The sequence below is a fragment of the Cololabis saira genome, chromosome 2 (assembly GCF_033807715.1).
Source record: "Cololabis saira isolate AMF1-May2022 chromosome 2, fColSai1.1, whole genome shotgun sequence".
In the NCBI taxonomy this organism is placed as follows: Eukaryota; Metazoa; Chordata; class Actinopteri; order Beloniformes; family Belonidae; genus Cololabis; species Cololabis saira.
In genome coordinates, this window is record NC_084588.1 from 32,502,929 (window position 1) to 32,516,360 (window position 13,432).

The following is a 13,432-nucleotide window of genomic DNA, read 5'->3' on the forward strand; positions in this document are numbered from 1 at the left end:
TATGAGTAACTCCAGTTCCTGCTGGAGAAAAACAGGATACAAAGTAAAGTGAGTTTTCTGCACTGACAGTAAAACTGAGCCTTATGGGTTTTGTTTGAGCCCAGTGACCAAAAAATGTACATAGTAAATATGTAAACATCATACATGTAAATATTTTCTTTCACATATGACATGGACGGATGGTATTGACTTAGGGTGAGTATGACTCCATATTTTCAGTCACATATCCGCCTAATATTTCTAAATTTCTAAATTTGTAAATTCTTACACTTGTCAAAACCAAACCCCATGTTGGACCAAGACACAGCCAATCTTCCGTTAACAAAATAACTATTAACAATAATAATGTAAATTCTCGAAATCTGACTTATGAATGAATGAATGAATGAATGAATGAATGAATGAATGAATGAATGAATGAATGAATGAATGAATGAATGAATGAATGAATTTTTATTTCGAACATTCACATATGTTCGAAAAAAGGAGTAGGAAGAAGTATACACTTTTTCCTAGTTTCTACCCCTTTATAACTCTATGAATTTACATTATTGTTATTATTATATCTACACAATATCCCTACAAATATAGTCTATATAAATACTACGTAAACATGCCTATTACTACATGATTATCCATATAAGTATATAGAAAATATAAATATTACATAAATATTATATAAATATATAGAAAATACAAATATTATATACATCTATATAAATATACACTATATAAACTACATAAATATCCCTATAAATATATATATGCTACATACCTAATAAATATATATCATATTTTACATAATTATAACTATCCCTCTCAACATATAATATATACTACATAAATATTCACATAAATATCTAAACATATCTTAAGCAAGTATAATATACATTTTTCCCTATTTTATTGGTTTCTCACACTCCTCGTTAACCCATTTCCTCTTCCATATATGATATACCTGTTTATAAATAATTTTTTGTATCTCTTTTTAAACAGATTTATGTTAGTACTTTGTTTCATTTCCTGCTCCAAAGGAAATGAAACGACAATAAACAATAATAATATAAATTCTCGAAAGCTGACTTAACGTAAGCATATCTCTAAATGTTTATTTAAGCATCCAGGTCTACCCGCGCTGTCAGTGATGTCTTTTGCTTACATCTTGTTTTTCATACCGGGCACTGCAGTGCGCATGCGTCCAGTGAGAAGCTACTACTCACATGCAATTCGTAGAGAAATCCCACAACGTGCGGAGCGGAGCGGAGCGCACCGCAGGCACGAGTTAGTGGATTTTAACTTGCCAGGGGCGACTGTTCGCGCTTGTTTTGACACATGAATATGCACCACTCCGCGTCTGACAGATACTCGTAGTTCAGTAGTAAAGCCTCTTGATTGACGACTGTCGGGACTTGAAGCGAACGATGCCGGAGGAGGACCGGGTGACAACAACAACAGGGCGCGCTGCTGCTGCTGTCCCGTTGCCATTGCGACGTCCTCCACTTCATGCCGTGTAACCTTTAAGCTCTAACCTCCGTCCGGTCGAGTTGTGTCCCGAGAGCAGAGAGCCGTGGTGATGGCCGAGGAGGAGCCCCAGCAGGCGGACCGCGGGGCGGGGAGCCTGCCCGGCCTGCTGCCCGGGCTGCCCGGGCTGCAGGGCGCTGAGGCCGGCGCTCTGCAGCTCCGGATCAGGAACTCCATCTGGTGAGATGTTCAGCTGCTGGGACTGGGCTGATGCTGCAGGGGATTACCATGCATGGGGGGAATCACACCATCTTACCATACACATGGGTAGAACACACACAAGTTTGTTTTAATTCATTTTGAACAGAAATTGAAAGGAAATACAATGGACCACAAAGTGTCAGAAAAAGTGTGTCCAATGAAAATAATACTAGATACTTTTGCATCATGTACTTACACTGCAAAAACTCAAAATCTTTACAAGAATGTTTGTATTATTTCTAGTTAAAATGTCTCATTTTTAGTCAAAAAAATCTCATTACACTTAAAACAAGACTCATCACTGGAAAAAACAACTATTTTCACCTGTTTCAGGTAGATTTTCACTTAAAATAAGTAAAAAAATCTGCCAGTGGAACATGATTTTTTTTGCTTCTAATGAGAAGATAAATCTTGTCCTACTGGCAGATTTTTTCTACTTATTTCAAGTGAAAATTTACTTAAAACAGGTGAAAATGGTCAAATAACAAGTTATTTTTCTGGTAATGACTCTTGTTTTAAGTGTAATGAGATTTTTTGACTAAAAATGAGACATTTTAACTAAAAATAAGACAAATATTCCTGGTAAGATTTTGAGTTTTTGCAGTGAAAAAGTATCAGTGCAACAGTTAATTATGCTCTTTTAGAATTAAAAATCTCAAACTTCAAGTGTTTATGAAGTTTAGCTCAGTGAATATGATTGAACTGTAATATACATAACAACACATGTAATCAGCCTTTTAGCTTTTCATACCATCCAGTAGTTGTTTTAGCAGCAGTGTCTTAAGTTTCATAAGTCGATTCAGTTTTTTTTTCTCGTGTGTAAATTACTGATCATAATCATCTGCCACTGAGATAAAAATAACTGTATGATAAAGGTGGCATTTTCATCTAAAATCATCTGAAATGTTGAAAAAGAACTGTAGCGTTGTAACTGTAATTTACTTATATTCCACCACTGTTGTTATTTATTACAAATATTTACATTTATGCAGCTTCATAACATCTCCAGGTCACAGTCTTGTCACGCGTGCCAGATAAATGAAATGGTTGTGATAGTACGATGAAGCTCCAAAGGATTGAAATGTAAGATTCTATTAAAAGCATTAAAAACTTTTAAATAGAACGATACGTGATGCTCTGTTTGAGACAGAAAAAGAAGAAACCCAATTTAGTGTCTGTTTTCATGTGACACAGCTTTGTTTTTATTTATACATCCACCCCAACTATCCTGGCCAGCCATCCTAATCCTGTTCCTCTTCGATTAAAAAAAAAAAAAAAAAGGAGCCTGGTTCTTCTGGACTTGGCTTTGATTTCAATGAGGAAGTAGCAACAGAGGAAACTCTGGATGCAATTGAATAGTCATACAACCAATCAGAGAAACAAAACATGTGATGGCAGAGCAACAACCAGACGTCCAAAACAGCATGCAGTGAAGTAGAAACGTTATTCAGGAAGACCTTATCTATTTAAGGTGTCATCTGTAATTCTACAGCAAGAGGTTACTTTGAATAGTGGTTTGTATGAGTCATCGCATTAAGCCCACCCCACGATTTGTTCGGTTCGTTCTGTACTGGCGGGAGGGGTACTAGACCCATTTCATGACAGAATTTTCACCAAGTGAATGGGTCTGGCTGCACCCATCCCCGTCTGTGTAGACAAAAGTCATGGGTTATATTACTGGTGTAAAAATCCATCAAGTCTCAAAGAACCTTTATTATTAAGGGACAGATGTTAACATGGACAGTGGTGGCATCTAACTTGTCATGTAACAGATCTCATCAGAAAAATATAGCTTTTGCTCCACTTAATTTACCTGATAGCTGTATACACTTATGCAGTTTATTTGCACGTTAGTTTGTATGACACCAAAAACGATACTACAGGAACTGACTGCCATATGTTATTTTCCTATGTGTGTAAAAAAAAAAAACAACCCTCAAATCAAAGTGCTTATTTGACATTTTAAAAGCAAAGCTCTCATAGGTATCAAAAAGGGCTATGCTATGTTAGAATATTATACAGCACTTGTTTCTGTTATTTGTATTGAACTACTGGGCGTCTGTGATTAGAGACAGTAGTGTGTTGGTTAAGCAGCTTTATGAGGCGTGTGGAGCATTACCTTCTGTCTTCGTTGTCTAAAGCCCTGCTTAGACCTTTTTAATTTTGAATGAATGTCAGATTTACCATTTAATATCAAACCACCGAATGTCAAAGAGCTGAGTAACAGAAACAGTTCAGAGTTCGCCACAGAAACGCGTCACTGGACAGGTTACACATTCATCATCAGGGTCATGTTCATTTGTCACATGCCACCTTTAGCCCGTCTTCATAGGAAGTGATAGTCTACAGTAACTGGTGCCACAGTTTCATTCAAGGCTCCAAACCACAGACTGGATTACGCTCCAAATTCAACTGTGGTGTGAACTGAAGGGTATGTTGCATCAGTGCCTTTTTTCCTGATCTAAAAGCCTTGCAGAAAGTTGCGTCAGGTGTCATTCTGTTTACCTGCCAAATTTGACTCACAAACAGCTTAGTGATGGGCTTTCAGCACTAGGAAATCCGCGGCCCCCTGGTAACAGTGCATTAAAGTGAACCGTTCTTGTCATGGCTTAGAGCGTCTCCTGATTCTGACCTACCCAGTGCCGTCAAGTAAGAGTCTTTAAATGTGGTCAGCCTTCTGTCTCGCAGTCAACAACAACCTGACTTGTCCGTGGATTACAGATGAAGTTGATCTCTTGCAGTTGTTCATTTGTTCTGCACTTTTAAAAAGAACTGTACACGTATAATATGTGCGCCAATGTTTGTAACTTAATTTCTGGTTTCTTAGTGCTGGAATAGTCTTTATCCTAAACAATGTGCACACGGTGGCCGTCTCTTTCTTCCATTACACATGGCAGCATGTGTTCTGCTGGTGGGATACATGACCTGTGAGATGCTGGAGGGAGGGTCGTCTCATACCCAACATTCCTCTGCTTTATAAATAAATACTCTCTAGACACCAGCGCTCATGTTACAGCAGACTCATAATAATACATACTTTGTTTTTATTTTACAGCAAATCTGTTCAGTCAAAGGTGGACAACATCCTGGTGAGTAATCATGAAAAACATGTGATCCATAAATTACATGTTATATTAATTTTTTCTTCTTTTGTTCTTGTATTAATCACTGTTAATTGAAATATCCTCAGCAATTACTGTAGGTCCATTATGCTGATAATGTTTATTTGGGATTACAGTGGATCACGGAGTGAGGTGGTTGTCCTCTTATGAAGTTGGTTTGATTCCTCACTTTTCAATTTGTATTGTAATAGAAACTTTATAAACAAAAAAAGTGTATTGCATTGAATTATAAGCCTGATTAACAAGCCACCAAGCTCGTTAACAAAAGAAAATGGTTTAAAAAATATGGTAATTTGGGTGTAAATTAGGCCAAAGTTAACCCATTCAGACCCAAGGCACATTCCCAAAATAAATTCTTAAACATTTTGTATAAAAACTGCATTTGAAGACCCAAGTGTTTTCCTAGAAAAAATCGGACAAAACTTTTCCTGCTTTGTAAAAACCTTTTTTTTAAAAAACTTACGTCTGTTAAAAATATAATTTTGAATAAAAACATTATTTTGTTGTAACTGAATGTCTTTGAACTCATAGTCAAAAAAGTTAAAACAAAACATCACTTTTGGGTCTGAAGGAGATGCATAAATGTTAGATCCTGCTACTGACTTTTATTAACTTGTCTTTTTGGTTTTCATTTCATTTTTTCATGTGTCCTTTTTAATGTGTGGGAAAAAAAGAGGGAAGAAACTACAGGCAGAAACTCACAGGTCAGGTCAGACATTAAAAATGGAAAGTCCTTTGTGCTTTGGTTTTGATCAAATCTGGCAACTTTCAATAAATAATGGAGTAGGCCTACTCAGCTTGTTTAGTTTACAATAACTGTTACATTATTCATTACAAGCCCCAGTATCAAACAGTTCAAATTTCACTTGAAGATTCAGTTTTGGAGTTTTTATAAGGTACAGTAACATTGCTGTTGTTAGGTATTTTAATCAGTTCAATGACAATCACAATTCAATGTCTTATTAGAAAGATTTAGAAATAAAGGCCAAAAGAAAATCACAGTTGAAAGTTCTGCTTCAGAACCAGTGCTGTTCGTGGTGCACAAACCCACATACTGGGGTTTTTAGAAAAAAGTTATCCTTCCTCCGCAGGGGAGAGTTGAAGCAGGGGTTATTTCTCGTTTTTTCTGTATAGTAAGCCTGATTACACAAAAAAACCTCAAAATATAATTTAATTAAACTAAAATCTGAGCCAGGTCAAAAGAAGAACATACAAAGTAAAAGGAGGAAATATTGTTTCTTTTTGTTAAGAATAGCTTTTTCTGCGGATTTGCATGTCTGCCACTGCTTACTTTGAATATAATTGGTCATATTGCACTTGTTTTTTGGTCTATTGTTGACTTATGACAATATTAAATAATGATTTGACCTCCACCTCAGCACTTCAGACTTTATAAACCTCAATCTGAAGTCATGCTTGTTTATCTATCCTTCAGAAGACACACAAAAAAAACATGCAGATGAGAACGTTTATTGTTTAAATCCAAACGATTGCATTGACTGCGTTTACATGCACTCAATAACCCTTTTAAAATCCGAATATTGGCAATAACCCAAATTTGCACGGCCAGGTAAACACCAATAACCCCTTTGAATAACCCGAATTTGCTCATATTCCGGTTTTTAAAAACCCGAATATTACCCCTGGGTTACTCCTTTTAAAACCCGAATATTCGGTCATGTAAACACCTAACGGGATATCCCGATCAAACGGAACAGGAATTTGTTTTCTGCGCATGCTCTGTTCGCAAGGAATCTTGGTCTTTTGAGTCCAGGACGTACTTCTAAAACATGGAGAAACACAAGACCACGCCACACTTTTGGAGCGAGGAGGAGACTAATCACTTCATAAATGTAATGAAGGATATGAACATTTTGGCATTTGTAGACGGTAGAAAGTACCGGGATAGCGAGATTTACAAGAAGGTGAGTGAAAATTTGCGCGAAGCAGCATTTGTTTTGAATTTGGATACAGGAAGAGGAAGCGGAAATGACGCTAATTACGTCATCACGTTCTCCGCGCGTCGCTGGTTTGATCGGGATATCCTGAATAATTAATTACCATGTATACAGGGATAACCCTGTTTGCTCACGCATGTAAACGGAATATTCCGAATGTTTCAGTAACCGGAATATTAGTAATAACCCGAATTTTGACTGCATGTAAACGTAGAGTGAATGATTTGAGGGTTTTGTTTTTGAGTTTGGGCTGTTAGAAATCAGGTGTCAGGATAAAAATTAATTGCAAGCATAATCTTGCTACATGTATTTAGTGAAGCAGAGGTATTGACAGGGATACAAAAAGTCTAATGATTTCTCAGCAGGGCGGGAACTGAAGACTGGTGATGTCCTCTGAATGACAGACAAAAACATTTAGCGAGATTGCTTTTAAAATATGTCTCACAAATTTGGCAACTGGTACTGCTCCATTAAAAAAGGCTGTGCTACTTAACAGGACTCATGTGAATTATCTCATATCCTCCATAATTGATGTTATGTGGATGGATGTTCCCTTCAGCCAAGTAAGCTATGAGTGCCCATTCTTAAGAGTCAGTTGAAAAATGAGTGTCTGGCTGAGGCCATGTGTTGTGAGCAGATTTGCATCTGTATGCTCGTCTCATCATGTTGGAGCTGTCCAGGGTGAAGTGTTAACAGCAGAACATTTGGGGTCACCCCAGAGGCTCCCCTGTCCTTCAGAAACCTGTCTGTCTGCAGCTCTTTACTGCACTTAGGGTGTCGTACACGGAAAAGATAAACACCATAAAGCTGAGGCTGGTGGAAAACCCATCCAACAGCTGTTCCCAGTGTTTCTATTATTGTAGCTTGAGAGGCTTTTAACACCCTAAGGGGTCTTTAAGATTTGCTGGAGCTTTTTAATAAATGACTTAAAAGACTACCTTCTTATAAAAGAAAAAGGTACTATTTTAAAAATGTCAAAGAGATATAAAAATGTCAAAAGGAGTCAGATGTATTGTGTCTCCTCAACATACGCATACATCCTTTGGTGAAAAGGCAGAGCTTGTATTAACCAAAACACCGAAAGTTTAGCAGGAGACTGATGTGTTGCAGTGTGGTTGTGGCAGCTGGTGTAGCCTCAGGGATGGATGAGGAGTGGGTTGGGGTCAGAGGTGTAAATGGCTCATTTGTTATCGGTCTGCCACCTAACACTTTCACACAGTGAATGTGCTATAAAGACGTAAGGGTGACCCCCTTGTCATTCTGCCTCCACCCTCCAGATGTGCAGATCCCAGGAAGGTATATTATTCCCTTCCTTGTGTGTTCTTTCACACCTGTTGCACACACTGCTACACTTTTCCACAATGCCAGTTCACACAGCACTCATTTTGCACTGTTACTACCTCCCAAAGTGGTACAGCTGCAGAACAAAACATTACGCTGTTTCACCTCCTATGTGATTCATACACTCATTACGTTTATATGTACTAACTCAAAGTTGGATTGTTGCCTTAATCTGACCAATGTTGAATTTCTAAAAGCCATGTATACACCTTAGCCGGGCTGTAGTCGAACCGAACGGAAGTTCCTGAGATCGAGCTTTTAGTGCCAGATAATGGGATCCTAATTCAAGTTATTCCGGTATGTATACGCAACCCACGCTTAAGCCGGGCATACACTGTGCGATTGTCGGCTCGTTTTGAACCGATTTTCCACTCGTGCAACTATTTTTTGGATCGGGCCAGATTTCGACCCAATCGTTGGTCATGCCTCGTGCAGTATACATGGGGTAATGAAGAGAGATTAACACCTCACGACGACCTCCCAATCACAAATCGTGTGCTCGCAAGAAAATCAAACGTGTTTGAAATCCTGGTCGCTCCTCGTGAAGGTATCGCACAGTTGAAGCAGTGCTACAACCCGATTTGCCTCATCCTTTCGCAGAGAGCACGCGCAATCTCTGATGTCACGTCAAAAACTATTATTTGTAGTTTAAAGTGTTGCAAATTCACATTACAAATCATGTTTTAATAGCAGAAAAAAAACACCGCATTTCCCACGTCTGCCCAGCCAATTCCTTCCGTTGTATAATCTTTTTTCATTTATCGCCACACAGAATGGCACAAATTGCTAAAGGCTGATTTATGATTCTGTGTTACACCAACACAGAGCCTACGCCGTAGGCTACGCCGTCGATTTAACGCGGGCAGCGCGTTTGTTTTTGCTGAGTATCTTCGGTGTCTCCCAGTTCGGGGTTCCTCCTCTTCCACTTCTTTTTGACGTTGCAGTTCCAGTACACAGAAGTCCGACGTGAGGATTATGAACGTATAGTGTGAGCAGACGGGTTGCATCAGAGCATCGGGTCGTACAGTGTGAGACCATAAATCGTGGGCTGCGAACTTTTGAACTCAGCGATCTAGTCGTGCAGTGTGAGATGGGGCTGAATCAAACGATTTAAAATATCGCACAGTCTATGCCCAGCTTTAGCCAAGCTACTGACCGCCCCGGGAAGTGACAACGCCGCAAAACCAGAATATCAACACAGTAGGAGAAGAAGAAGACTAACAACAAAGAACTAACCGGAAGAACTAGCGTTGCAGAGTCGAACGCACCTCACGCAATAATCGATTTTCTTCTCGCCCATGTATACTTGGATTTCTCTGAAACTTCAGTTTAATTCTGAGCTAGATGTTTGCCAATAGCTTGATTTATGGAGTGTAACGGAGCAGGAAAGAGGGTGGAAGGTATAGAGGACCAAAACTGACACAATTAAAAATAAAAGCAGAAATATATATATTTTGTTTTTCCTTTTCCTTATACGTGTATTCTTAGTTTTTACAGTCCCTCGTCTGCTCTTTTTACTTTACCTTTATGCAAATGAGGAGGGCTGCCCTTCTTGGTCCAGCTCCTCTACTATTGGTCAATAAATGGGAAGGAGCAGAAATGTAATTATGTCAGTTTTGGTCCTCCATAGGAAGGAACTTGCAGTGTATATGGCCCATATCCAAATGAGAAACCCCATATGATATGGGGTTTCTCATTGTTTTATTTCAAGTCTTCAGCTGCCGCTTAGTTTGCCAAGTTGTAGTGTGCCATTCCCAAGCACAAGTGATCATCCCTCTCAAAACACGCATCGTTTCAGAAAACCAGCACAGAGCATGCGATGGCAAAGCTACTGAGTTTGTGGAGTTTAAAAAAAATGTTTTATCAGTTTTTCTCCTCTAGCATTTTTTTTATCTTACCGTAATTATGTTTCTATGTAGTTAAATGATTGTCACGAGGAACTGTAGAATTTGTGCGTTATGCATATGTTGTGCATACACCTCTCTCAAAATGCATGTGCAGCCGTAAGTTACATTTCCCAAGCACACGTAGCCGTCCAGCCATGCCAAACACCACAAATCCTGCCAGGTTTGAGGATAGAACAGAGGACTGACGCTAACAGCATGGTACGGATTGCCTCTTCTGAGTACACCTAAGCAATTACATGATTAAAGCCCACTTGCCAGTTTCCAAACTTGGAGACTGGTCGGAGTCAAGTGGTTGAGCAATTTGTGGTCAACCATCAGAACTCATCGTTATATGTGTTCAATTCCAAGATTCATCTAAGGAATCACTGATTACTGAAAATCTTGTGACTATTGTAGCAAATCAGTTATGTAGAACTGTTGGATGACTGTGGGATGATTAACTATTTGTCTCAGTTGACTGAGGTGCAGGGCCGAACAATAAATCAAAATTGATTGAAATCAGCAATCAGAACTTATCACGGATGAATTCTTGCCCATATCAGTTATTTCAGTTGGAATATTTAATAGATAACAAGAAATAGTTTATGTGTGTGTTTCCCTTCGCTTGTTCTAAAATCTCAGATGTATGTAGTTTTTGAGAAAAATATCCCAGTTTTATTAGACAAGCATGTTTGCAGCTCTGACCTGGTTGTGGATCCTTTTCTATTTCACTAATTGCTTAACTTAAAAAAAAAAAAAAAAAAAAAAAAAAAACTCAGTTGTGATTCACTTTTGATATACGTTATTTTTCCCCTTTTGTTGGTTGATATCACAAATGGGAGCTTAAATGGACATTTCCTAAGTTGGAGAGGTGTATGCTTTTTAATAGGGAGTATGGACAGAGTTACTAAATTTACTCATCAAGGTATGCGTGAGCTTTCAACACTGTTTTCTTCTGCTATTTAAAACAGCAACTGCTCCTTCTTCCTGCTATAAAGTTATAATTATTCAGATTTTTAAAAGTTTTGAATGACATTGGAAGGCACACTGAGGACCACAATGGAAGTGTTGTCAGAAGTCACTTTTTCATCAACCAAACCCAAATATTGGGAAGGAAAAACCTGTAATGGAAATGGCTCTAATTTGAAAATAGTACCAAATATTGCAAAAACCTTATTACGCTTTCACAGGATGGTTTTTAAGATTTAGTATCTTCTCGGACGTTTGTTAGAGAGGATGTCATCGAGGGTTTGTCCAGTAATTATACATCTATTATACGTCTATAGCAATGCCTGTTCACTGAAGAAATAGAGAGTTTGACAGACACGCTGACTGACCAATGACCTTGCTAGGGGTCATTCACTATGATTGGATGGTGTTTTAAGTTCCCTGCTGCTTCCACAGGTGATTAAAATTTTATGTTGTGGCATGAGAGCATTTGATTTATTGTTTATCGGTGTGTGAAAACAATTTCAGATAATATAGCAATAGAGCTATTTTAGTGAAAACTTACAGTAAAACCACTGTGTTTGTGATGAAGAGATGATAAATATGAATGTTTAATTTTCTAAGGAGTGGAAAATTTACAGTATATAAAGAAAAAGATCGAAAGAGGCAGAAAAATCCACCTCCGTTCTAACATTATATGATGTTGTGCAAATATGTTGTGTCATATTTGCATAACCTGCATCACACTTGTTGCAAAGCCTCTTTGGGTCTCCCTGCAGCTCTGCTCTACCTATAGAGAAAGCGTTAATGATCACAGAGATGCCTCTACTGTGAACTCATATGTCTACTGTGACATGTCATTGCACCATTGTAGTTTGTTTGTTACACAAAAGTAAAGTGTATCCTCCAGTTAAAAAGATACATTGTAGAGGTGACTGTATGTAGGGCTCAGCTATTTCACTTATCCTCACTTTTATATTGTTTACCATTTACTAAATTGAAACAGACAGAAAAATATTATTCAGACACAAAATCCCCTGGGGGGAAAAAAAGATTTTGTTATGCTTTTTTTTCAAGCATATATGGCACATACAAAAGCTACTAACAAAGTGCGGTTCATTTTCTTGAGCTGCTTGTTGTCTACTGCCGTGCATGCTGATGATGCTGTTCTACATGATTCAGGAGGTCTCATCACCATATGGTCTGCACAAACCGTTCCTAACGTCGTAGCTGAGATTAAACCGATGGAAGTCATGCAGTGGTAGATGTTCATGATCTGGTATAGGCCTGTGTTGAAAAAAATCGATTTCCCAATTCTAAATCGATTCTCATATTAATTCCTAAAAATCGATTCATATGTCTAAAGATCGATATTTTTTTTTCTTTTATTTATTTATGTATTTTTTTCATCATTACATTACAACTTTTTGTTTATCCCCAAAAAAGGAATGTTTTGTTGGACACGAGAATAACTGGTGCCATGTTTTTGCCTTTAAATATGTTTAAAGGTATGAAAACATTAAAGTGTTAGGTTATAATTGCATAAATTGTCTATATTTCATTACTTTATATACTGTCTTGGGGTTACATTTGCAGAAAATGATAAAAACCAAATGCTCAAAAATTAAAAACCAAAATAGACCAAAAACGGAACAAATAAAAACGGAATGTGGGAAAAAATAAAACCCATTTCATCCGTCTCTGTTTGCTGCCCTGGATCTGTTTGATAATTCTGACCCACATGATGTTTCTGAAAGCAGTTCTATCAGCATTCTGGGAGGTGATTGGTCCTTACAGCATCATTAGCTGCCAATACTTGCTGTTTAATCTCAATATAATACTAGTAGTAATATTTAACTACAAACATATACTATGAACTACAGTCATATAATTCATGCAACAGCTCAAAAAACAGTTTTAATAACACTAACCCAAATCAATATCGGAATCGAATCGGATCGAATCAAATCTTGATAATCGATTCTGAATGTTAAAAATCGGAATCGAATTGATTCTTGACATTTGAATCCCCAGCCCTAATCTGGTACAGCTGTAGAAATGGTGCAGTATTTAGGAGACTTGAGTTTAAGTACAACGCTGGAAATGAATTGCAAATATTACAGATTTCCACTTTAATTAATGAAATGTTTCACAAAGTTATTTATTCCAGTGTTTCTCAGTGCACGTCCTTGGATACACCTGCATTCATATGACTGGATCATCAAGGGCTGCGCAAGTCTGTTAGAGCCGAGTGCCGGGAAACATCTGAAACATGCAGGGTAGTAGTAGTAGTAGTCCCAAGGGACCAGCGTTTAGAAACACTGCTCCATTCTGTTTTGTCAGACTTCCAGTCTCTGGGAGAGATGGAAGAACATTTGGATCACCTGAAAGAGAAAACTTTGGTTCCTTCAGCGTCTCATCACTGTTTGGCCAAACAAACTCACATTAGATTGGA

The 13,432-nt window shown here is 38.0% G+C and overlaps 1 protein-coding gene across 1 annotated transcript in view; it reads left to right on the forward strand.

Moving 5' to 3' along the window:
• Positions 1 to 1,236: 1,236 nt before the first annotated feature.
• LOC133462478 (DNA-binding protein RFX7-like) overlaps positions 1,237 to 13,432 on the forward strand; it is a 28,444-nt gene continuing 16,248 nt past the window's right edge. The window contains exons 1-2 of the mRNA XM_061743749.1: positions 1,237 to 1,701; positions 4,778 to 4,811. Coding sequence (XP_061599733.1) covers positions 1,574 to 1,701; positions 4,778 to 4,811 — 162 coding nt within the window. The 5' untranslated portion in view covers positions 1,237 to 1,573. The remainder of the gene's footprint in view (positions 1,702 to 4,777; positions 4,812 to 13,432) is intronic.